The sequence below is a fragment of the Mustela nigripes genome, chromosome 2 (assembly GCF_022355385.1).
Source record: "Mustela nigripes isolate SB6536 chromosome 2, MUSNIG.SB6536, whole genome shotgun sequence".
Classification (NCBI taxonomy): Eukaryota; Metazoa; Chordata; class Mammalia; order Carnivora; family Mustelidae; genus Mustela; species Mustela nigripes.
This window is the reverse complement of record NC_081558.1, coordinates 125,346,915-125,373,796: the sequence shown is the minus strand read 5'-3', so window position 1 is coordinate 125,373,796 and position 26,882 is coordinate 125,346,915. Positions and strand designations below refer to the sequence as shown.

The 26,882-nt window shown below is 36.2% G+C and overlaps 1 protein-coding gene across 1 annotated transcript in view; it reads left to right on the top strand.

The window, feature by feature from the left end:
- Positions 1-26,882, top strand: part of PRKCI (protein kinase C iota) — a 69,381-nt gene that overhangs the window by 16,021 nt on the left and 26,478 nt on the right. Inside the window, exons 2-7 of the mRNA XM_059391566.1 lie at positions 1,132-1,253; positions 16,540-16,629; positions 18,517-18,567; positions 21,797-21,882; positions 22,535-22,675; positions 26,014-26,068. Of these exons, the coding sequence (XP_059247549.1) occupies positions 1,132-1,253; positions 16,540-16,629; positions 18,517-18,567; positions 21,797-21,882; positions 22,535-22,675; positions 26,014-26,068 (545 nt within the window). The remainder of the gene's footprint in view (positions 1-1,131; positions 1,254-16,539; positions 16,630-18,516; positions 18,568-21,796; positions 21,883-22,534; positions 22,676-26,013; positions 26,069-26,882) is intronic.

Sequence of the window (26,882 nt, the reverse complement as noted above, 5' to 3'; positions counted from 1 at the left end):
GGTTTACCTGTTGGAAGTAGTAGAAGTTGGTCCGAGAGGTAGTCAGCGCCTGGTAAACCCTGCTAGGGACTTTGTTACTCTGCATGAGAGACCAAGACATTTGAAGAGTTTAAAATAGGAAGAATGTGAACTACATTAACTCTGTAAAACTCTTAGAACAGTTTGACACCTGGAGATCTTTGTAAGTGTTTGTTAAATTAGAGTCTTTCAGGCTATCTGACTTAACATTTGAAAGGATACTGTGGCTGGCTACTGGGCCTAGATTAGATCATGGGGAGCCTTCTCATGGCTCCTTGGAGGAAACCCCAGGCCTCCTGTTAGGATTTCAGGCTTCACAGTGAGTAGCTGCTAGGTAGATTTATTTGAATACTGTTGCTTATCTAACACTAAAACAAATGTAAATACACATTTATGTCTATTCCCATGTTTTCTGCGTATCTACCTTAAAACATTAGTCATATTATAAAACCAATTGGGGCAAATGGGAGTTCTTTGGGAAAAGGTGAAAATGAAGGTGTGCAGTCTAAAAATCATGCCATACAAAGAATGGATGAAAGTCTCATGGATAGTTAATCTGTGGATGTGAGGGCTGAGGAAGAGGACATGACAGATCTTTGTCCAGTTATTGAAGAGCCATCTCTTAGATGAAGGGTAGACTTCTTAGGGAGGGGAGATCTGGAGTCAGCGATTAGAACAGATTTCAATTATATATAAGGCAGAAACTGATCAATAACTGAGCTGTTCATCTGTGGAGTGCAGTGCCTCACAGAAGAGTGTGCTCTTGAAAACTAATATTAAAGCAAAGTGGGACAACCGTCAGAGCAGTTAGGGTGGGCTTCCTGAAGAAGGAAGGAGATTGAATTGAAGTTTCTCACAAATCCACTATTTTTATTTTTAAATTTTTAATTTAAACTCAATTTAGTTAGCATTCTACTTTTTTTATTTTTGAAATTATTGATATGGGTTTTTCTTCTTTTTTTTTTTTTTTACTTTACAGAGATTGTCTACCGGAAGCAATAATGATACACTCACAAAATACCTGACGTCCTTCAGATCGCCAGGCATTCAGTAGTATGTAGAACATCATTAGTTTCAGTTATCTTCAAACTTAAAACTCTTTTTCTTTTTCAGGGATATCATGATAACCCATTTTGAACCTTCAATCTCCTTCGAGGGCCTTTGCAGTGAGGTTCGAGATATGTGTTCCTTTGACAATGAACAGCTTTTCACCATGAAATGGATAGATGAGGAAGGTGAGTGATAAAGAGCGGGCTCTATGTGTAAGCATTTGATCTAAGATACTATTCTGTCATTTATTTTCAAAATACAGTAAAAGTCCTAATTTATGGACTATTAGGTAAATTAGAAATTCGATGCCATTTTTATTTTGCTTCAGGTACTTAAAAGAATATCACCAAAGGGGACAGTCTTTGTTTTGTCCTTTTTACTCCAAAAAAAATGAGAAATTAATGTGACTGTCTTCCCCCATTAACATAAACATCAAATAGTGTTATATTTTACTTTAATTTTGAATATGAATGTTTTATACTTTAGAGATTACCGTCGATAATTTGGCAGTATTTTTTGCTGAATATTTCTTCAAAGAAAATGTTACACAATAAAAGTGATTGTGACACTATGATTTCAAAGATGGTGGCATTGATACTTTAATGACTTGAACTCAGAAAACATTTATTGAATATCTGTGTACTAAAGATAGATATTTTCTGCTCTTAAAGTCAATGTCTCATTGGGAGATGGACATGTAAATAACAGATGTGGTGAGTTGAACATAAATCCGTAGGGGTCTTGAAATGCAAAAGCAGTAGCATGTCCATGTGCCCGAAATATTTGTGACATTTGGACTAAAATAGTAACAGAGTAAAAGTTTTTGAAGTGGTGGAGGTGAGGGGAAAACCATTTTGACAAAGAATAAGATAGAAAAAGGACAGAGGTATGAAGAACATGGTGTGTGTGGAAGAGCAGTAATTCGCTAAATTAACGTGTAGGGAATGGTGTGGTATCAGGACTAGATCCTTGCTCCTGAGTGTGGTCTGCAGAACTTTTAGAAAAGGCTCATCACAGACTTCTGGATCTGAATCTATATTTTAACAGGAACTACAGGTAAGTCACATGAATATTAAACTTGTAGAAGCTTAGGGTTGACTCAATCCTGGAAGGCTTTGCAAACCACATTAGACTTTATTTTACATGCTAGAATGTCACCGAAGTATAGCTTAAAAATACCTTAAATTTACTAACTTTGTATTATGGCCCTCTATTAATTGTAATGAGAATGAAATTTCTTTTTAAGGGAAGTTGTTATAATATGTAGCTCAGTATTTGGGGCCATTTCTAGGTTTCCTGATAGGAAGAGCCCTGGAAAGATATTATCCTAGATCCAAGTTGTACATAAACTCAAAATCTACTTTTACTTTTTAAACACATTTTTTAAAAAAGTTTTATTTATCTAATCTCTGTGCCCAATGTGGGGATAGAACTCATGACCCCGAGATCAAGAATCACATGTTCCTTCCAACTGAGCCAACAAGGCACCCCTTTAAAGACATTTTTAGAAGTTTCTCTAAGGTAATCCATGTTTGCTGTTTGGGAAAAAAAAGTAACACAGATGTTTTGAAATTTTGAAAGAAGTCTTCTGTTTGCCCTTTCTCTTCTTTCCTTCCTCATCAGTCCCAGGCGTAAGAGAGAAAAACCACTGTTACAGCTAGTATATATCCTTCAAAATACTTTCTCTGTATATACAAATATGTTTGTTTCTGTACATTATTTATAAGTGTACTTTTTAATACAAAAATAATTCAATCACATAAATCATTAAATGATATTTCCCTTTTACATTTTGAGTTGGACATTTTTCATTTCAGCATGAATGAAATTATACCATTACCTTTTTTTTTTAAAGAATTTTATTTTTTTAAAGTAATCTCTGCACCCAAAGTGGGGCTTGAACTCACAACCTCAAAATCAAGAGTCACATGCTCCACTGACTGAGCCAGCCAGGCACCCCTACAGCATTACTTTTTTAAGTGCTGTATAATATAGCACATCATTGTAGATATTTCATGGTTTATTTAATCCCTTATTGGTGGATGTTTGGACTACTTCCAGGGTATTTGTTTTTTGTTTTTTTTTTTTTTGCTACTATAAGCAATACATAATGAACATCTTTATATGAAATTTCGTGCAATTGTATGGGACTTTGTGTAGCAAATGCATAGAATATGCACATCATAAATTTTGGTAGCTAGGGACAATTCACATTCAAAACAAGTTCAAACCAATTTATGGCACAGTTACATTGAATGAGAGCATCCCTTTGCTCTTACCCTCACTAACCTCAGATATTATGAGTCTTAACATTTTTTGAAGTCTAGTAAGGGAAATACTAGCTTGGTATTTTAAATTCTGTGTTATTTAAGGACAAGTCTGTCTATATTCATCCATTTTTGACCACAAGGCTAGTTTAAGTATTGTTAATTCTAAATAGTGTGGATATCTCACAGTATATCTTCAGCCTAAATATGAGACTATATAATTTAGCACAGTATATACAATATAGTTAGCATCAATAAATTGATTCTTATCATGAACTAATGTTATTCTCTCTCTCTCTTTTTTTTTTTCTTTAAATGAACTCTATGCCTAATATGGGGCTTGAGCTCACAACCCTGAGATCAGGAGTCTTACGCTCTACCAATTGAGCAAGCCAGGCACCCCAATGTTATTCTCATTTTAAACCTTTCCTGATAATTTCATGCCATTTATTTCCCATTTGAGATTTTTTTTTCAATTGGTGGTTTTCAAACTAGTACACATAGGAATCATAGATAATGCATTTTATTAAATTGATTTAGAGATAATCCATTAAAAATTGTTATAGTATTTGGGGTGCGTGGGTGGCTCAGTTAAGCATCCAACTCTTAATTTCATCTCAGGTCATGATCTTGGGGTTGTGAGATCAAGTCCCAGGTCGGGCATGGAGCCTGCTTAAGATTCTCTCTCCCTCTTCCCCTACCCCTATCTCTCTCACCGTCTCTGAAATAAAATAAAATAAAATGAAACAAAATTTTATAGTACTCTTATACTTTGTATTGTCTTTACCTGGGAAGCTCTGTTCCCACATTGTTATATGGCTATCTCTTCCCTGTCATTCAGGTTACTCAAATGTCCTGTCCTCCAAGAAGCCTTTCACTCCTATTCACTTTGAATCTCATTTTATGGTAGAATGTAAGCTCCATGAGAATAGAGATCTCGTCTTTGCCATGGAGCTCCAGTGCCTAGAGCAGTACTCAATAATAGTATGCTCAAAAAACATTTATGAGTTGTAGAAGAGGCTAAAAGCAAGGCTGTCCTGTAGTTTTATGTATATTATTGAAGATTTAAGTGTTGGGAGTTGTGGTTTATTCTATTTTTTCTTAACATTATAGGATATTTTAATTAACAGATTCACATAGTAAATTAAATTAATTCTCTGGTGAAACAGTCTTATCCTTTTATAATGCAATTCAAAGTTCTTTGTCTCTAAATAGCTATTAAATGTCCTACTTTTCTGGGGAGAACTATAAAACTATAGCCTCATTCAAGTAAAAGGTTAAACTTTCTATTAAAGTCTGCTGATTCCCATGTGATCCTTGTTTCCCTGGTTAATTTTGATACCAGTCTCTTCTTAATTTTAGGCATATAGAGCCAGTAGTAATTATTTTTAAGTTCCTTGCAATTATTTTTCAGTTGTAATTTCGTTACCTTTATTTTTAGCCAGGTAGGCATCAGGGGTGCTTATCTAGAGAAAAAATTCTCTTCAGAATCAGTGGGACACAGGACTGTGATTTCTCTGGTTTATGAGCAACACTGTCTAGAAGCTAATCTTTTAACTGTGGTGTTTTTTCTGTTAGAGCAAATAATCACAAGCTTACTTCATTTCTTAAAGTAGATCTATGACAGCCATTCTTTTTCCTTGTGTTCAAAACCAGTTTTACTGATTTGTTTTGATGTGTCTGTGGAAAAACTGGTTTGCTTAATCTAACTAAACATTTTAGAATGAATAGTAATTTTGTAACAATTATACCTCCCTTCTCATGTGAGGAGAGAGTATGGGACAGAGAATGATAAATGACTTTTTAGTTCATCAAACTTTAATTGTGACTGTTTTTCCTTAAGGATAAGCTTTTTTATATTCACAATCTAATATTTCTAATTCCATCAGTTTCTTACTCATTCAGAATCTGATTACCAGGTTTATATTTAACTGCTTCTATTCTGTCACTTCTCTTTTATTAGAAATTAACCTTTGGATATTTTATTTCTTAGTTAAGTTTTTATTAAGAGTGGTGCTTGCTTTTTAACAAAAATATTGATTTGTTTGAAGGAAAAAGTCTCTCTGAGGATCCTCAGATCCTCAGATCTTTCCTATAAACAAATTAATGAAGTCTTTTTTGGTGAATGTACAACTAGAAGGGTAACAGTTGTTTCCTTTCTTACAAATAGCCAAATATTGTATAGGCTGTTATTTAACCTGCCTTTTCACTTAACATCTTGTGGATTATCTTTCCATATCAATCTATGTAGAATTATATAATGTGGTTTATATAGTGTTTGTATAACATGGTTGTTCCATAACTTAACCAATCCCCCTTTGATGGATATTAGGATTATTTTGTAGTGTATAAAAAATATTAGTGCAGAGACTATCTTTGTACATACTTTTTTGGGGGACACCTGCACTATATTACTTATAGGGTGAATTCCTTGAAATGGAAGTGTCCTTGAAAATAGGTGGTACCAAATTGACCTCCAAAAATATTCCACCTTTTGTTATACTTTTCACCAATAACACATGTAAATTATTATTTTATTATTGTTTATATTTAAAAGGCCACCTAGGCACACCTCAGTCAGTTAAGCATCTGCTTTTGGCTTGGGTTATGATCCCAGAGTCCAGAGTCCAGGGGGCTCCACCAGTGGGGAGTCTGCTTGTCCCTCTCCCTCTGCTGTTCCCCCTGCTTGTGCTCTCTTTATGCCTGCTCTCTCTCTCTCTCTCCCAAATAAATAAAATCTTAAATAAATAAAAATGAAGGAGGTATAATTGACACAATATAGTGTACATATTAAAAGTATACATGCAATTTGATGAGTTTCGACACCCAGGAAACCATCATCATAAGCAAGATAGCCTATCCATTACCCCAAGTGTTTCAGTGTGCTTTGCAATTCCTCACCCCTACCCATGCCAAGTAACTAATGATTTGTTTTCTGTCACTGTAGATTTGTTTACATTTTCTAGAGTTTTGTAGTCATGGAATCACACAGTATGTACTCATTTTGGGGGGGCAGGCTAGTCTGGTTTCTTTCACTGAGAAAAATTATTGATATGTGTGTTGTGTGTATCAGTAGTTCATTTATTTTTATTGCTGAGTGAGTGGTATTCCATTATACGGATGTACCACAGTCTTTGAACTGTTCCTCTGTTGATGGCCATTGAGGCTGCACTTTGGGGCTATCACAAATAAAAACTCTATGGCAGTCACATATGAATCTTTGTATAGATACAGGTTTTCTTTTCTCATGGGCAAATAACTAGAAGTGGAATGGCTGGATCATCTGGTAGGTATTCTTTTTCTTTAAGATTTTATTTATTTATTTATTTGACAGAGAGAGAGAGAGAGAGAGAAAGATCACAAGTAGGCAGAACAGCAGGCAGAGGGAGAGGGAGAAGCAGGCTCCCTGCTGAGCAAGGAGCCCAATGCAGGGCTCCATCCCAGGATCCTGAGATCATGACCTAAGCCAAAGGCAGACACTTAACTGACTGAGCCACCCTGGTGCACTGGTATATATCCTTCTTAAAAAATAAAATAGGAAAAAACGTATTTGAAAAGGAGATGAGGTGGAGTACTACAGCACAGGTGCATTCTTGGGCTGATGATTTTTAGAAAAGAATTTATATGGAAGTTGAGGATATGCAAATTGATACCTTTTAAAAACCTTCTAATCCTGGTCATCCCTGGAAAGTCTTCTGTACTCCCAAGGAGAGAGTACCCCATGCTGAAGACAACTGGCTGACTTAGAGAAGTCCTCAAGCCCTTCTTTCTCTTTTGGCCTCTGCCCCAACTCTGTGCTCCAGGCATTCTGTCCGGGAAACTCTGCCTGCTGCCATTTATACAGCAGGCCGTGTAGATGCCTGAAAGGCAAGGGGATCAGACTGGGGCCCACCTGGAAAAAAATCCCTTGCAGTGGTAGGGTGGAGATGAGTTGAGAGGTGAGACAAGAGGGGCCATAAGATGCTGACTGGTCACCAGAGATCCGAAACTCCAACTTACGCTCTGGTCTGTGGGAAGGTCTCTTCGTTGGCATCCCCGCCTCCAGTTGCATTTTAAGGGGTAACTACTATCGTAGGAAAAGTTTATAATTCAGACTGTTTCTCACTTACATCCCTTCATCTCCAGGGAACCACTAATCTGGTTTTCTGTCACTATTCTAAATATATAAATAACAAAATGCAGTGTTTTCATGTGTTTTTTAAATTCATATAAATCATACTAGCACATATTTTGAAACTTCCCCCTTTTCTACTGGACATATGTCTTGAAGTCTGTTCATGTGCCTAGAGAACTAGTATACTTCTTTTTAAAAATTCTTTTTTTTATTGTGGTCAAATATACCTAACATAAAATTTTAACTTTTGTTAAGTGTACAATTCAGGGACATTAAGCATATTCACAATTTTATGCAACCATCTTCCTTTACCATATTCTAGAATCTTTTTATTGTCCCAAACAAACTATACCTATTAAGTAATATTTCCCCTAATTGAATTTAAATTAAAAACAACAACAACAACAACAACTCTGGGGCACCTGGGTGGCTCAGTGGGTTAAAGCATCTGCCTTCGGCTCAGGTCATGATCTCAGGGTCCTGGGATCAAGCCCCACATTGGACTCTCTGCTCAGCAGGGAGCCTGCTTCCTCCCTTCTCCCTCTGCCTGCCTCTCTGCCTACTTGTGATCTCTGTCTGTCAAATAAATAAATAAAACCTTAAAAAAAAAAAAAACCCTCCACATTTTCCCCTCCTCCAGCTCCTCTCCCTCACATGCTTTTCTTAGACTTCCTGTCTCTATGAATTTGTCTTTCTGTCCCTATAAATTTCTCTGTGAAAATAGATTTCTGGCTTCCTGCTCTCTAGGTCACCTTTGTTTTTGAAAGATAATTTTGCTCGGCAAATAATTTTTTAAATTTATTTTAATTTTTTTTTTTGCATTCTGTACACTGTCTTCTAGCTTGCATTGTCTCTGATGCAAATCTGCAGTCAGTGACCTTTGTGCTTCTCTATGTAATATATCTCTTTGGCTGCTTTTAAGATTTTTCTCTCTATAATTGGAAAAATTTTGGCCATTATCTCTTCAAACAATTTTTTTTTCTGTCACCAGACCCCTCCTTTAGGGACTCCAATTACAGGTATGTTAGTTCTCCTGAGGTGTCATAAAGCTCACTAATGCCCTGTTCCTTTTTTTCTCCCCCAGTCTGTTTCTCTGCTTTTCATGTTCGTAGTTTCATTGCTGCCTAAGTTCACCAGTCTTTTCTTCTGCCATTAATCTCACCTACTATAGTTCAATTTGGGCCTTTATGTTCCATCTTTACTTGACATGCCCAATATCTACAGCTTTGTGAGCATATTGGATATAACTATAATAACTTTTAATATCCATTCCTACAAATTCTTTCATCTTTCAGGGTCTGTTCCAGTTGATTGATGTTTCTCCTGGTGTGGTTCGTATTTTCCTGCTTCTTCATGTGCCTGGGTCTGTTTTACTGGATCCTGGATATTGTGACATTGGCAATGGATATATTTGTATTTTTATGAATATTTCTGACTTTTGTTTAGGGATGCATTTAAGTTACTTGGAAACAGTTGATCCTTTGTTGCTTATTTCCATCTCCTGAATCTTTTTTTTTCACTTGTTTTGTGTAGTTTTCTTGTGTTTCAGGTGGAGGGTTGAATCCAGTTCCTATTACCTCATCATCTCCAGAAGTGGAAGTTGAGGATAGGCAGCTTGATAGGATAGAATATGCTTTTGTAACCACTGATTTCCACCTTCTAGAAAAGCAAGCCAGAAGCCAGATGTCCACTGCTTTTGTGATTGGGCCTAATATTGGGCCATTTAAACACTCTAGCATTCTTGGAAACTTTTTGCAAATCTTATTTTAAGCAATGCAGCCCTTCAGAGCAGGGAGTGCAGGAGCTTTCACAAGTAGTATGTAGTGTTCTGAACCCAGTTTCCAGAGGGGGAATGGCAGTAGGATGGTTCAGCGGGAATGGGGAGTTTGTAAATCTACAGCCTACTCAGGCATCCGGGAGAGGACTCTGGTGATACTACCTCAGGCAAATGTGAACGGTTGCCAACTTTGGTTGTAGGCTGCCTTGATTCTCTTAAGTGTCGGCACTGAATTGAGTCATGTGCTGAAATACCTAATATAACTAGAGTTATATATATGTTTCATTTTTTAAAAAAGATTTTATTTATTTATTTGACAGAGAGAGAGATCACATGTAGGCAGAGAGGGAGGCAGGCTCCCTGCTCTGCAGAGAGCCTGATGCGAGGCTCGAGCCCAGGACCCTGAGATCATGACCTGAGTTGAAGGCAGAGGCTTAACCCACTGAGCCACCCAGGTGCCCCTATGTATGTGTTTTAAGTTCTGCATCTTGTCAGGTTATCTAATAAATAACTGAGTCTTACATATTTATCAAACCCCTGAGGTCCAGTGCCCTAATTTTCTTCTTTCTTTTCATAGGTGAAAGAAAATGTAGATATATTGAAAGAAAGACTTGATCTGCTGGTTATAATACACACATTTTATTACCTTGAAATTCATTGACTATAGCAGATCTCACTCTGGCTGTATGTCTGTTTCAGGAGGTGAATTTGGACTTTAGTAATAGAGGGGGCTTTGAGAAATAGCTTTTTTTCCTATCTTTGTTTCATGATGACTCTTCATGGAATGTTTTACTTCTGAGTTATGTGTCCTACTTTATCAGGCATGAAACAGTTGGCCCAAAAAGGTAATACTTGAACCACAGATAAAAACAAAATAGACTTGAGTATACGTAATGTCAGTAATTAACTCCTCTTTTCACACTTGTGATTTTTCAAAAGTATCAGTCTCTAGGTAAATACTGAATACAGGTACTTCACCCAGTCGAGGTTTCAACCAACAGCAAGCAGGTACTAGTCTTGCAAAAAGACAGTGTCTAGCAGAAGGGAAAGATTGATTTTAAAATATGGTTGTAATGATACTTTTAACAATAGTTAATTCCATCCATGGCATTTAGTCAAAGCACAATAATAAAAGCCATATGTATAATGGACCAAGCATACCATGAATCATTTTAAATATATGATCTTCAGTTTTCCCATTATCCTCACAATATAAGTCATAGGCCTCTGCAGAGAGAGAGATAGATATGTGTGCAGAGACATATATATGTTATATATATATGTTTTTAAACAATGAGAATATAGGTGTTCCTATATATATACATATATATGTATATATATAGCCCATGCTCATTAGCATTCACTACCTATTTCCCCTAAGTTCTTTACCCACTGCAGCCCTCATATATATGTGTGTGTGTGTGTATATATATATATAGTAACACCTATGTTCTCATTGTTTAAAAACAACCTGAGCTAAGTTTAAATGTATTTGCCAGCATGGATTCAGTTTCCTCACCTGGAAAATTGGAAATGAAGTGTTAATTAAATTTTAGACTCAATCTATTTCTAGAATTCTTTGAGTATTTCATTATTTAGAATTAATTTAGTCAGTTGGCTTGTTTAACTGGAATGATTTACACACTCACTGATATGTGAAATTTTTATTACTTTTTATGTTGCTTTTTTATTTTTGGCCTATACTTAAATCTACTGTAGAAACAAGTTTTTTTTTTTTTAAGCTATATCAAAAATGGTATATAATTAAATTGACTTTCACTTTCATAAATGTGGCAAAATGGGAGAAATTTGGATAACTGAGAAAGTGAATCTGTGAATGAATTACTTTATTTCTTTGAGGCAAACTAAGACAGACTTTGCTTTTGGACTAGAATTTTCTTTGCTGTCAGACTCACATTTATAAAAACACTGCATTATGTAAGCATTTTTTCTAAAACAGCTTCATTGAGATATAATTTATTATTTAAAGGAGTTTTTAGTATATTCACAGAGTTACACAACCATCACCACAATCAATTTTAAAACATTTCATCACCCAAAAAATAAATCCCATGCTCATTAACATTCACTACCTATTTCCCTCTAAGTTCTTTACCCAATGCAGCCCGTAGACCTAGGTAACTACTAATCAACTTCATGTTTTTCTTTCTTCCTTTCTTTCTTTTTTTAAGATTTTATTTATTTATTTGAGAAAGAGAGAGAGAGCATGAGAGGGTAGAGGTCAGAGGGAGAAGGAGACTCCCCACCGAGCGGGGAGCCTGCTGTGGGATTTGATCCCAGGACTCCAGGATCATGACCTAAGCCAAAGGCAGTTACTTAACCAACTGAGCCACCTGAGGGGCCCCAACTTTATGTTTCTATAGATTTGCCTAATCTACACGTGTCATATGAGTACTTGTTCAATTAACAGACATTTGGGTAATTTCCATTTTTTGGCTGTTATGAGTAGTACTACCACTATGAACATTTAGTTACAACTTTTTGTGTGGCCATATGTTTTCATTTCTCTGGATATATACCTAGGAGAAGAATTGCTGGGTCATATGGTAACTATGTTTAACCTTTTGAGGAACTACTAGACTGTTTGTTGAAGTGGCAGCACCATTTTACATTCCCATCAGCAGTATATATGGATTGATCCTCACCAGTACTTGTTATTATCAGTGTATTGAGTGTTGATCCAAAAATGGTGTATCTATGTAACCTGGTTGAATCATTTTGACTCACTATTTTTTATCTAGCATCTTTAAGATATTAATAACACCAAGTTAAAGACTGAATGTATGAGAGAACCAATCTTTCTTTTATGTAAATTATACTCAGTCAGAAAATAAATCAGAAGAAAAGATTCCATCCATAGTAACAATATGATTTTTTTTTAAATCTAGGGGTAAACTTTAAAGGAATGTGAAGAACCCATGTAAAGAAAACTGAAACAAAAACAACAGGATTCCATAAGCAAAACCTTAAATGAATGGGGTTAGGAAGAAGTATCGTGTAAAATGAGAACTCCCTGCAGATAAATCTATAAAGACCATGACCGTCCCCCCAAATTCTAATAGGATTTTTAAAAAACTGACAATTTCATTTGGAAAAATAAACAGGAAAATTCTGAAAAAGGAAATGTAAAGAGGGAAGAATTACTCTAATTTTTATGTTGAAAAACACCATAATCACAGATAAAAGAGTAATAACAGCTGACAGAAAATACCTGTAACATTTCCAGAGAGTTGGTATCTCTAATATAAAATAATTAGGGAAAAAAAAAAGATGAAAAATCTACTTAAAGAAATGTAGATAGCTAATTCATAAATGACCAAAAAAACTAAAAAATTACTAATAGTTAAAAAAACCAAAGATTTGAAAATAAGACATTTTCACTACCAGATTAGAAGATAATTAAAATTTAATAATTACTTATAGGGAGTTAGGAAAGATACACTGTTATATATATGATAACCTTTTGGAGTTCCTGTCATTCTAAAATTTGTCATTCTAAATTCTAAATTCTAAATTTAAATTCTAAATTCTAAATAATTGCCAAAATTTTAAATGGGGGCACTTTATTTTATTTTTTAAAGATTTATTTTAGAGAAGGAAAGAGCACGAGCAGGGAGAGGGGCAAGGAGGGTACAGAAGGATAGGGAGAGAATCTTAAGTAGATTCCACGCTGAATGTGGAGTCCATCACATGGCTTGATCTTACGACCCCGAGGTCACGATTTGAGCTGAAACTGAGAGTAGGACAGCCAACCAGCTGAGCCACCCATGTGCCCCAAATGGGCACACTTTAATCAATCCTACTTGTAGGAAATCATCATGAAAAGTTATTCAAATACACAAATACTTAAAGAATATTTGCTGTCTTATTCACTAATAAAAAAGACTGACATACTGATACATGCTACAACATGGAGGAACCTTAAAAACGTGCTCAGGGAGGAAAGAGGGACACGAATGACCACATATTATATGATTCCATCTATATGAAATGTCCAGAAAAGCCAAATCTATAGATGCTGAAAATAGTGGTTATTTAGTGGTTGCCTAGGTCTGGCAATAGGAGGAGAGGTTGGGGGTAACGGAGAGTGACCACTATGGACAAGGGGCTTTTTTGAGGAGGAAATAATAAAAGTATTCTAAAACGGATTCTGTTGATAGTTAACAACTTGCGAACATACTGACAGCCATTGTACACTTCAAATGGGTAAATTGAATGCTTTGTGAATTATATCTCAATAAAACCTTTATTAAAAATTAGGTTATCCTAGGCTTTTCAAAAAGTGTGAAATATTACATCCTTAGATAGGGCTGTTCAGAAGAGGTGGCATTTGTCCTGGGTCTTGTAAAGATTCACAGAATTTCAAGATTCAGCTTGAAAGATGGCTGTAAGGTGTTGGTTCCATAACAACTCACCTCAGAGTATAGTAGCATTAAAAAAAAGCCTGCCACTTTATTTTATAATCTCTCACACTTCTGTGAGTTGACTCGCTCTGCTGGTCTCACGAGAGGTCTCTCCTGCAGTGGCAATCAGAGGGCAGCTGGGTCTGGAGTCATGTGGAGGCTCACTGGGATGCTGGCGTAGTTGGTTCTCTCTCCCTTTTTGTGTAGTCTCATCACAAGGAGGCAGTATCTCATTGATTTTCACTTTCTTAATGATTAATGATGTTAAACATCTTTTCATGTGCTCATTGGCTATTTATACATCTTCTTTGGAGAAATGTTTGTTGTTTTTTTTTTCCCTTGCCTGTGGTTTTGGTGTCAAATCCAAGAAATCATTGCCAAATCCAGCGTCGTGAAGATTGCTCCTTATGTTTTCTTCCAAGGGTTTTTATAGATTTAGCTCTTGCTCTTTCTTTTTTTTTTTTTTTTTTTTTATCTAAAGATTTATTTATTTGACAGAGAGAAATCACAAGTAGACAGAGAGGCAGCCAGAGAGAGAGAGAGAGGGAAGCAGGCTCCCCGCTGAGCAGAGAGCCCGATGCGGGACTCGATCCCAGGATCCTGAGATCATGACCTGAGCCGAAGGCAGCGGCTTAATCCACTGAGCCACCCAGGCGCCCCTAGCTCTTGCTTTTAAGTCTTTGTTCCATTTTGAGTTAATTTTTATTTATGGTATGAGATAAAAGTTCAACTTTATTCTTTTGCATATGGTTACATTTGGATATTTTATATAAAATGAATTTTTGTTAGTCTTTATAGGTTTATAATGGTATTATGATCATATTAAGGAATTTTAATTTTAAGCTAAAGAGATTTATGCAGAATGATACTGTAGAAGTGAGTGGGTATGTAAGGGGAAGCCAGATTTGGTAATATGTGTGAAAATTTCCAAAATGAGGGGCGCTTAAATGGCTCAGTTGTTTAAGTGTCTGACTCCTGATATCAGCTCAGATCTTGATCTCAAGGGTATGAGTACAAGTCCTGCATTGGCCTCCAGGCTGGGAGTGAAGCGAACTTTAAAAAAGAAAGAAAGAGAGAGAGAGAGGAAGAAAGAAAGAAAGAAATGAAAGGAAAGGAATTGAAAAGAAAAAGAAATTTTTCAAAATGAAAAGTTAAAATGGAGAGTTAGTAAACCAGGAGAATGGTGTTTAGAAACCTAGAGGCATGTTGGTGGAGGGATGGGGTAACTGGGTAACAGGCATTAACGAAGGCATGTGATAGAATGAACACTGGGTGTTATATGCAGCTGATGAATTACTGAACTCTATATCTGAAGCTAATGATACACTATATGTTAACTAATTGAATTTAAATAAAATAAGTTAAAAAAAAAAAAGAAACCTAGATGCCGAGTTTCTGTAAATAGTCAGTGGGCAACTTTGCTAGATGCTATAGAGAGGTCCATTAGAGTAAAGACAGAAAAGGGGATTTAGCAGCTCTCTTCATGACTGTGGATATAGCACTTTTAGTAGACCATATGGACTAAAACTGGTTAGCAGAATTTTTGAGAGGATAGAAACATTGGAGAAAGCAAGGTGGAGTCACTCTTGATATTAAGAAAAGCTATTTCTAATAAACCTAAAGGATTATAAACCTCTGATTAAAATTACAAAAGAAAAGTATGAAGTCAAAAGCCAAAGGCCCCATCGTTCTTCCCCTTCTTCTCACCCACCCCCTCCAGTTTCAGTCTTCAGTTTGCTCTTGAGACGTGTGGCTACTGAATGAAGAGAATGGAACCTGAGTGTGTGGGAGATTGCTGAGAGGGAGACTCAAACATGCCTTTGCCTGAGAAGAGCTAGTGGAAGGAAAGAAAAATTGAAAACGGAACTGAAGGGGACTAATGGGATAAGGCCCAGAGAAGATAAAAGGAAGAGATTCCTTAAGGGAGTCTCCAAGTTGGAGAAAGGTACAGAGGTACTCATTTTTTTGAGCCTGGAGGACAGAGATGGCTTCGGTTTTCTCTCTTGAGTAATAGACATAGTTCTCTGCGGAGAGTGATTGAGGTTTGGATAAGGTTGGTGGCATCTTGTGTGTGGTCACATTTGGTGTAACCACAGGAATGTGCAAAAGCACTGCCGTGAGGAGGACCCAGCTCAGGCTCCAGCTATGATCAAAATGACTTTTTCATTGAGGAATGCCATCATCTGGGGAGACGTGCCATCTCACTGTTGGCCAGGGATGACTCAGTTCTTTGGCTGGTTGATTAGGGAGGTGTTTCTCCCTTAACCTTTCTCTGGGTAAGTTTCCTAAAACTATGCGTTCACGTTTGAAAGAGCTCAAGCAGGGCTCTCCGAGGTCTGGAGTACTCTAGTAGCTGTGCTTCTTCTTTGTGAGCCTCTTGGGTAAGGAAAGACTCACAGGTGAAGGAACATTTTGACAGAATGATGACATTATGGCAGTGAAACCACTTTCACTTCCTCCTTTAAAGAGGAAGGTAACAGAAAGCTTGTCCCTGGCCATTAGTCATCTTGTAGTAACAGTCCAAATGTGGTCAGGGTAGATTCCATTTGGTGTATTCTGAATATCTATGTTATTGAGAATTAAATGGTTTTTGTATGTATCAAATTGGGTATTGATGAGCCTCATGTAATATTTTGTAGAAATAAAAATGGAATTTTGTTACCCACTTTAGAAAACAGAATTGTCTAAATATCTAAAATTTGTCCTTGCCAAATACTTGTCCATCTGTGTGTGTGTGCGTGTGTGTGTGTGAGGAAATTGGTTTTCTCAAGATTTTATATAAAGGCAATTGGTTTTGCTCAAGATTTTATGTACTAAAAATTGCTTATTAAACATTACATTTTAGAGGGTTTAAAAGGTGAGCTTTGCTTTACTTTTTATATTTTTTAGGAGACCCGTGTACAGTATCCTCTCAGTTGGAGTTAGAAGAAGCCTTTAGGCTTTATGAGCTAAACAAGGATTCTGAACTCCTGATTCATGGTAAAGAAGTAGTCATTTCTTACTCTTCTAGAGCTCCAATTTTTTTTTTAAACCCTATATTCTTGACATTTTAAAACATAATCCTGATGTCATTTTCTTAATGTCTACTCTCATTGCTATGTGACTGCTCATATTCAGTAGTTTCTCATATGGTAGAGAAAATAAAATCAATCATCTTAGACTCCTGGAAAATTTGTTATTTGGGTATGCCTTCGTGGATATTAAATTGATCTTCTCTCAAGTGTTTCACCTCAAAGTTTAAGAGAGAATTTAAAATTGAGTGCCTAGTAGGATTCTCCTGAGTCATTCCCTTGCAGTTTTGTAATGTATGCAAATAATGATCTCCAAAAAGAAGGTACCTGAAATGTCCTTTCTTTTATTTGAGGGCTAATAGTGAAACTATTTGCATAGTCATAGAGATTACTGTGTTAAACATCTGCAGGCCCACAAGCTGGCGAGTGGTAGAGAAGAAGAAAAGAAACGCAGCCATCATGTAATGGTGCATTGTAGACCAGGGTATAGAATCTAGGTATTCCGCTTCCAAGTCTATGTTCTTTTCATTCTACTATGCTACCCCTCAAATTTTTTATGTCCTGTAAAACCCACTTAATATATCACATTTCACTGCAATCCATCGGCAATATTTCATGTAATATTTTTAGGAGGCCAAATCTAGAGAACTCTTTAAAACTTGAGCAAATGTAAATTGCCCGTAAGTATAGTGAGTCAACACCTTGTTATTAGTCCCTTGTACTTTTCTTTACAGTGTGTCTTTTAAAAATCAGTAGCTGGATATTGTCTACCTTCATAGTTTGAGATAGTGACTCCTAAGGGATCTGTAATCTAATTGGTTGAGGTCCTAGCAGAATGTCAGAAGTCATCCATTTTTGGAGTCATTTCTTTCTAGAATAAAACTGCAATGAATGTTGAAAGAAGTGATTGATCAGGAGTATTAAACAGTTTGTTTTAAGTTTTTGTTATTTTTATACCATAGCACAACTGAAGTTAACTTATATTTCAACTTTTAAGAATATATAAGGACCCATACTTCTCATACTTTGTGTTTTTTTAAGCCATGTCCTTTTGTACACCACAGACTACAAATAGTTAACTAGTTCATAAATATACTGTCTTTATTTTCTATCTCTTTATGAAAATGGCCTGAATTAACATGTTTATAAATTTGTAGTTCCTAAGATAAAAAGTATATTTTTTGGATTTGGGTAATCTTAGTTCTGTAAATTTTTTCCTAAATTCAGTATACATTTTTTAAGAACTGTAATGGTTTGTGTTCATATTTGTATACATTTTCTTTCTTTCTTTTTTTTTTTTTTTAAGATTTTATTTATTTATTTGTCAGAGAGAGAGATAGCACAGGCAGGCAGAATGACAGGCAGAGGCAGAGGGAGAAGCAGGGTCCCTGCTGAGAAAGGAGCCTGACCTGGGACTCAATCCAGGACACTGGGATCATGACCTAAGCCGAAGGCAGCCACTTAACCAGCTGAACCACCCAGGCGTTCCTGTATACATTTTTCTAATTCTGTTTTAGTTATTCATTTTAGCAAACTTGACAGTACGACAAAGATTTAAGGAAATAGTTCAAGGTTTTTCTAAGGGCAAAAACATCACTTAGTAACATAATAGGAACTAGTGTGATAATTTGAGCTTCTAATGCATTTGATTTTGGCTCTTAACTTTTATGAAAACTTTTTTCATATAGACCGAATAAACCAATCCCTTGAAAAAATATTACTGACTGTGTGCTAAATATCTTGTGTCAAGAGAGGGTTAGGTTGAAATTTGGGTCAATTTTTTTGATTTAGAATTTTTCTATGTAATTTGTATGTTTTCAATTTTCTATATTAATTTTAATTTCTTTTCTTTTAGTCTTCCCTTGTGTACCAGAACGTCCTGGAATGCCATGTCCAGGAGAAGACAGTGAGTGTGTATTTACTTCATATCTTTGAACGTAGAGTTATTTATGGCATAAAGGCACAAGTGAAAGGAAATCAGAAATAGAACTTTTAGTCCATTTCATTTCTTTTCCATTCTTCAGTCTAATTTAGGCTATCTTAGCAACTGCCTAAATTCTCCACTTTTGCCAGATGAAAATCAGGCAGTTTTTAGTTACAAGTTACTGACATGAATATCTGTTTTACATTTGAGAGGAAAATTAAGTGAATTTTAAGTCATGTTTCTTCCTAATTTTTAATTTTGGAAATTTTCAAACCTATGGAGAAGTGAAACAACATTGAAAACAAAGACACAAAGATATCCTTTGCCTTCATTGACCAATTATTAAGATTTTCTATGTTTGTTTATTTCTGCATCTGTATGTGTTCACACATAGACATACATGTATATACATAAGGAACATGCTTGTTTATTTTTATTTTTTTTGTGTGTAACATTTGAAAGTAACATGATGCTTCCTTTCTAAGTACTTGAAAATGCATAGTTAGCAATTGTTAGGGATTTTCTTTTCAATGTCTCGGCTGATAGTTACCATTAGTAAAAAGAACTGAAAGAATAAACAACTATCTGGTCTGATGGAACTTAAATATGTAAACTTATTTATGATCATAAGTTACTGCTTTTGATATTTTGTATAGCTTATTAGTTGTGGATATTACTCATTTTCATTTGTGGTTTCTGCACATATGCATGACTTTACAAGAATTGTGATAAATATTTTCCTTTGAATTAAATGAAATAGTTTTAAACTTGAAGTTCCGTGACTCTTTTTTTTTTTTTTTAGATTTTATTTATTTATTTGAGAGAGAAAGAGAGAGTGAGTGCACAAGCGGGGGGAGGGGCAGGGAAAGAAGGAGAAGCAGACTCCTGACTGAGCAGGGAGCCTGACATGGGGTCAGGATCATGACCTGAGCTGGCAGTTAAGGCAGACGCTTAACTGACTGAGCCTCCCAGGCGCCCCAGTTCTGTGACTCTTCCTGCAACTTGCTGAAGAAAAATAAAAGAGATATGAATATTTTATATAGAGAGTTGAATGTACTATTTAGGAAGATGGGGAAATTTAAGGAAGTAGGTAGAACACTGAAGTAGTAGTGAAAAATGTAGGTCTGAATTCAGAGAATATTTCCCAGAGTTCCAATGATGGATGGATCAAAGACTGAGCCACCCAGGTGCCCTTAGGTTAAGATATAATTAACAGAAATTTTCTGCCTTGGTTACTCCTAACAGAATAAATAAATAAAAATAAAAGTATCTGTATTTAAGGTTCTGTATTATGTTATCTTAAGATTTCTAATTTAGAGCATTTCACTAGTTTTTTCTATCTTAATTTTAAATGGTAAACCCAGTGCTACATCGGCTTTAAAATATGAGTTTAGAAACCTAATGGAATCTTTCTACAGTATTAACTATCACTGTGGAATGTTAATAGTAATGACTAATAGGCAATATATATAATAGTGATTGACTTAACCAAAGTTACACAGGTCAACTAGATTTGGTCTTAGGGAAGCTCTTTGTTTAGAAAATTTATTAATATAAAAACCTTGATTAAAGATTAATGGGGAGGGGCACCTAGGTGTCTCAGTTGGTTAAGCCTCTGACTCTTGATTTCCAGCTCAGGTCATGATGTCAGGGTTATGAGATCAGCCCCACTTTGGCTCAGTGCTGGGTATGAAGCCTGCTTAAGATTCTCTCTCTTCCTCTCCCTCTGCCCCTCTCCCCCTCTTAAAAAAAAAAAAAAAGAAAAATTAGTGGGGAAGATAACATTCTTGTGGTTGCAGAGTGTCCCCTTTAGAGCATCTATGAAAAGTAAAATGTACCTTTACAGTGAAGAGAACAAGCAGTCACTGCCTTTAACAGAGTGATTGAACTGGGAGTCAGCAATCTGACATTTTTTTTTTTTAATTTTACTTATTTATTTGACAGAGAGAGGGGGAGAGATCACAAGTAGGCAGAGAGGCAGGCAGAGAGAGAGGGAAGCAGGCTCTCTGCTGAGCAGGGAGCCCGATGCGGGACTCAATCTCAGGACCCTGCAATCATGACCTGAGCCGAAGGCAGAGGCTTAACCCACTGAGCCACCCAGGTGCCCTGCATTTGTGTATCTCTTAATGTGATACCACAGGCAATATATATCACCTATGTATTATTTTTGCCAAAAGTATTTGATACTGATTCTAATGAGGAAGCAGACAAATGCAGAATGTAGGACATAATATAAGACAACTGCCTGGACTCCTCTTTTTTTTTTTTTTTAAACAACATCACAAAGGAAAAACAGCAAATATGGCAACATGACTGTTTCAGCCTACATTCAAGAAACAAAAAAGGTATAGCAACCAAAGGCAATGTTTGAATCTTGCTTGGATCCTGGAGAGAAAGAGAAAGCTGTGAAAGATACTTTGAGGGCAAATAGGGAGATTTGCATTTGAGCTATTAGGGGATATTGAATTAATGTTGATTTTCTAAGACATGGTAATGGTGTTAGGGTTAAATAGCATTAAGAGAAACACCCTTAAATTAATCTAAGGCAGTAAGTGGATAGTTAGGTATTTAAGGGTGAGATGCTATGTCTGCAACTTACTTTTAAAGGATGCAGACAAAAGGAGAGGAAAGCAAATGCGGCATAATGTTAGGTATTGGTAAGTCTGCATGAAGGATTAACTGTTCATTGTTCTAGGCTTTCAGCTTTTCTGTGGGCTTAAAATTGTTCAAAATTAAAACTGGGGGGAAATTTTTTCTTAAAGATTTTATTTATTTTATTCTTGTAAGAGAGAGCACAAGAGAGTGAGAGGGGGTGGAGGTGGCATGTAGGGGCAGAGGTAGAAGCAGACGCAGGGTTTGATCCAAGATCCTGAGATCGTGACCTGAAGTGAAGGCAGATGCTTAACCAGCTGAGCCACCCAAGTGTGCAAAAATTGGGGGGGGGGGGGGGGGGGGGATTAAAAGACAGAAAAGCCTTAATAGTAATTTTTAATACACTTTTGCTCCATAGGCTTTGTTTTCATTAATTCCTTGGTGAATCTGTTTTATTTCTTCACTTTCAGGTTTTTATCAGAATATTTTTTTCTTAAAAAAAAAAGAATATTTGTTTCTTAAAGTGAATATCATGAAAGAAGGTCACAGACTTAATTATAAGAAGACTTTTATTCACACTTGCTCTTTTTCCTTTTTTTAACGTTTTATCTCTCTTTAGAATCTATCTATCGCAGAGGTGCGCGCCGCTGGAGAAAGCTTTATTGTGCAAATGGCCACACTTTCCAAGCCAAGCGTTTCAACAGGGTAAACCTTAGTTTGTAGAATGTTAATAACTTGAGATATCTGGTTTTTTTCTCCCTACTGTGAAGGAAGGGTAGTCTTCTTTCCCCTTTTAAAGGAGTCAGTAGGGTGACACGCTCCCATTTTGCTTGGGGCAGTATCTGTGTTATCTTGAGGTAATTTTTAATAGCATCTCCTTTCACTCTTAAAAATACCTCTGATTGAATTGTACAGTTACCTTAGCTAAAAGAAAGTTGGCTTTTTTACTATAATTTTAGACAACCAGAAATAAGCAAAGTTTATTTTGCAAACCTTTTAATGTGATTTTAACTTTGTTTCAGAAATAATAATTGCAAACCACTTATCTAGCTTTTACTAAGTACCAGGTGCTTTTCCAAATGCTTGACGTCTCTTGACCCATTTAATCTTTACAACAGCCTTGTGAATTAGGTACTACATATTTCTGTTTTATAGATGAAAAAAGCTGAGGTGTGGGGCAGTTAAGTAACCCCAGACAGGGGTCCATCTCACCCCCCTGAAATCATGCCCTGAGCCCAGATCAAGAGACAGACGCTTAACTGACTAAGCCACCCAGCTGCCCCTTATTTTTAGTATTTTGGCAAATGATTATGACATTTTATTTGCTAATAAATTGCTGTTGAATTACTCTTTGCAGCGTGCCCACTGTGCCATCTGTACTGACCGAATATGGGGACTTGGACGTCAGGGGTATAAGTGCATCAACTGCAAACTCCTCGTTCATAAGAAGTGCCACAAACTTGTCACCATCGAATGTGGGCGGCATTCTATGCCACCGGTAAGGCACAACTGTCTTTTTTTAATAGAACATTTTCAGTAACACTGCTAGGATGGAGGGCTATAATACGCGGGTGGTAAGGAATCACAGTTAAACACTGTTGATATAGAACCTAACTTTACAGTCCAGTTGACATATTGTGAGTTTTGGAATTATTATTAGAAATTTTGTTATGGTATGTAGCTAACTTTTTGATTTAATCTGCTACAGAATCATCAGGTTAAATTAGGTAGAGGTAGGCAGAACTATTTGAGAGCCTTTTTTTCTTCCTTAAGATAAACTCATTAGTTTGTAGCTCCCATTGTTTTAGCATCTACACTAAACAGAGATCAGGCAAGAAGAATCAGAGGCTTCATGTTTGCTATTTAAAGTGTGTGATTACTGGGGAGATTTTGAATTTAAAATTTTTATTTTCACTTTCTATTTTAAACATGCAGTTACAACATGTTCATTATAGAAAAAAAGGGGAATATAGATAAAGAAAAATTACATAAAAATCCCCTGTGAAATCTACTGTCTAAAGATAAATTGTCTTCTGGTGTATATCCTTCCAGAACTTTTTCTGTATAAATGTATATGCATACTTAAAATTTTTCCATATAGGAAATTTCTATAAGGAAAAATTTTAAATATTTTTAAGAGTCACTATAATAGTGTAATGAACTTCCATATACCAGTCCCCCAACTTCAGTAGGTACCAGCTCATGACCAGTCTTAGTTCAGCTGCACCCCCACCCGTGTAACCTGCTTTCATCCTGTGTTATTTTGAAACAAATCTAAAAGATAAGGACTTTTAAAAACGAAAAAGCAAATTCCTTATATCGAATATTCATCTAGGCAATGTTCAACATTCCAGTTGCCTCATAAATGTGAAAATTTTTAGTTTTCATTCTGAATCCGTATCTAAATGAAGTTCATATTTGCACTTGACTGATATGTGTCCTAGTATTTTCTCAACTTATTGATTCTTCCATTTCTCTCTCTCTCTCTCTCTCCGCCCCCCCTTAAAATTTAAATGTAGAAGAAATTATGTTGTCATTTAAAGTGTTGGAGTATTTTTCTCTTTGCTTCTCTATGGTTATGTTTAAAATGTTCCCTTGTCCTTTTTATTTTCTGTGTATTATAGTTGGATCTAGAAGTTTAATTAGATTCTGGCTTTTCTTTTTTCTTTTTTAAAATTTTACTTATTTGTTAGAAAGCATAAGCAGGGTTGGGTGGTAGGGGGTGGAGCAGGCAAAACAGGCAGAGGGAGAAGCAGGATCCCCGCTGAGCAAGGGAGCCTGATGCAGGGCTCTATCCCAGGACCCCGGGATTATGACCTGAGCTGAAGGCAGACACTTAACCAACTGAACCACCCAGGTGGCCCCCTGGCTTTTCATTTTTGGTTTTTATAGACTATTTTTGAGACTGCTTCATATAAGGTGGAGTGTTTATCAGAATGTGCTTAATGTTTGAGTCTCATTCTTTTAAACAAAAGTGAGATCATATATATACTGTTCTCTAACTCCTTTTTTTCACTTAACTGTATTTTGGTCACCTTTCCATATCTATCTATATCCTCTTCAATTTTAGCATAGTATTTGGTTACATATCTATGTCATAGTTTACTTAACCTTGTTCCTCATTATTTTATATTTGATTTGTTTTCTACATTTTCCTGTAAAGAAAATCATAGGACATTTCTGGTAAATAAATCTTATTATTTCCTTAAGAATCCAGAAGTAAATTACTGGCTTAAAGGATATGCATTTTTAAAAAGATCTGGATACAGGGGTTCCTGGGTGGCTCAGTCGGTTAAGCAACTGACTCTTGATTTCAGCTAAGGTCATGATCTCAGGGTTGTGAGATTGAACCCTATGCTGAGCTCCACATTGGTGGCTCTTTGGTATTAGAAATATTTAGCTAGTTCATTTAAGCTCAGGAGTGGGTTTATCATTAGGGAGGTGAAAATTGCATCTTAAGGGAAAAAAAACTAGGCCAAAAATTGTGAACATAATTTATTTAGGCTACTGTGATATTCTTGAGTATTCTTAGGTGATGGAATGACCTGTGTAAATTTATAAATGTAGAAGGAAAGAGGGATAGAATTAGTGATTATTGATAATCACTAAATGCATTGTAAAATCCAGGAGCCAATCCAGACAGCCTTAAAATTATAACTGTGTAAGGGGCACCTGGCTGGTGCAGTCAGTAGAATGTGTGACTTTTTTTTTAAAGATTTTATTTATTTATTTGAGAGAGAGAGCATGAACAGGCAGAAGCAGCAGAGGGAGAGGGAGAGGCAGACAGGCTTCTCACTGAGCAAGGAACCCAACGCAGGGCTTGATCCCAGAACTCTGGGATCATGACCTGAGCCCAAAGGTAGAGGCTTAACCCACTGAGCCACCCAGGCATCACGAGAATGTGTGACTCTTGATCTCAGAGTTGTGATTTTGAGCCCCATGTTGGGTGTAGACATTACTTAAAAATAAAATCTTAAAAAAAAGTTAAAACTGTCTTAACTAATGCTCCTTCTCAACTTTACTCTTTTTTTGTTGGTATTTGTTAAACCTGGGTCCAAAATTAATGAATTAGAACATTTTGGTTTGAATTAACATTTTTCCTGAGGTTATGGGCAGTGAGTTTTTTTTTTTTTTTTAAGATTTTATTTATTTGACAGAGAGAAAGATCACAAATAGGCAGAGAGACAGACAGAGAGAGAGGTGAGGAGAAGCAGGCTCCCCGCCGAGCAGAGAGCCCCATGCGGGACTCGATCCCAGGCCCCTGGGACCATGACCCGAGCCGAAGGCAGAGGCCCAACCCACTGAGCCACCCAGGCGTCCCGGGCAGTGAGTTTTTTAAGTCAGTTTCTAGAATGTATTGCTTTTCTTTATTTGGATCACTGGCACTTTTGAGAATCTTCAGAAAAATGGGAAACCCACAAAATTTTAGATTTATAGACTCATCTTCAGACTCAACTAAGGAACTTAGGGACTAGAGCCTCCCTTTGCCAAAGATGTAAAGTGAATGTGTGGAGCTTATAGGAAGAATAGTATAGAAGAAACACAAATCAAAGTAGATAGAAGTTCAATTTGACTTCTAATTGATGGTCTGAAGTTAGTTTTCTGTTTCTTCTGTTATCTGTGAAATGTGACTAGTATTATCTCATTCATGGGAATATTGCATGGTTTCATATAATTAAACATAGTAATGGAGTTTTCATTTATTAATTTCTATTCTTTCAAGTTTAAATTTTAATATGCTGTGTCGCGTCGAAATAATGTTTCTGAATTTATAGTGTTAAGACTGGGATTTAGAAAGAGCCTGCTAAGTTACTGTGTCTTTGGAAATGTTTGTAGGAACCAATGATGCCCATGGACCAGTCATCCATGCATTCAGACCATGCACAGACAGGTAAGAACGACACTGGCAGGAACTGTCATTCATCACCAAGTGTCATTTAAAGCTTCTTTAGGTGACGCTTCCGCTTAAGCTTGAAACCATTTATGTTCTTCCCAAATAAAAGTTAGCCCCATTTTGCAGTGGTACTCTCCGTCATAATATTTAACATATACCTTTAGCATTTTAAGAAGACAACTATGTAAACTACAATAAAGGACTCTTTTCTCGGATTCAGATAAATTTATTCTGAGACTTTTTCTTAAATTGAGCGACCTAGCTTTTTCAATAATGAAAAGACATACTGTTTTTGTGGGTCATGTTGATTCTTCAGGTGATCTGTTTTTATTAAAAGCTTTATTATTAGAAGTAGAAATTATGTAAAAGGTACAGTATAGAAAATTCAAAAAAGATCATGTGATCTTCCAGAACCTTAAATATATATCTGTGAAATTTAGAGAGCAATTAATTGGGCAGAATGTACTGATCTTGGATGAATCAAGAAAGGGAAGGTGAGGGAGTTTTTCTGGAAGGACGGAATATACTTTCTTGTTCATACAAGAAGCTGGTTATATGAAACGGGCTCTGTGTGTGTGTGTGTGTGTGTGTGTGTGTGTGTGGCCTGAAGTAGCTTTAAGGAATAGAAACCTAGAGTTCAGTCTTTGTCAGTTCTTTACTTGACCTATGTGGTATGGTAGTTAGGAACATTTTAAGTATGAAGGAAGTGAAGAGTAAAAACCAAGCGCCCCCTAACTCTGTGCCTTAGTCATACTGAAATAATTGAATAAGGTTTATGGAGTCACCCTTAGAGAAGGAACTGATTAATTTG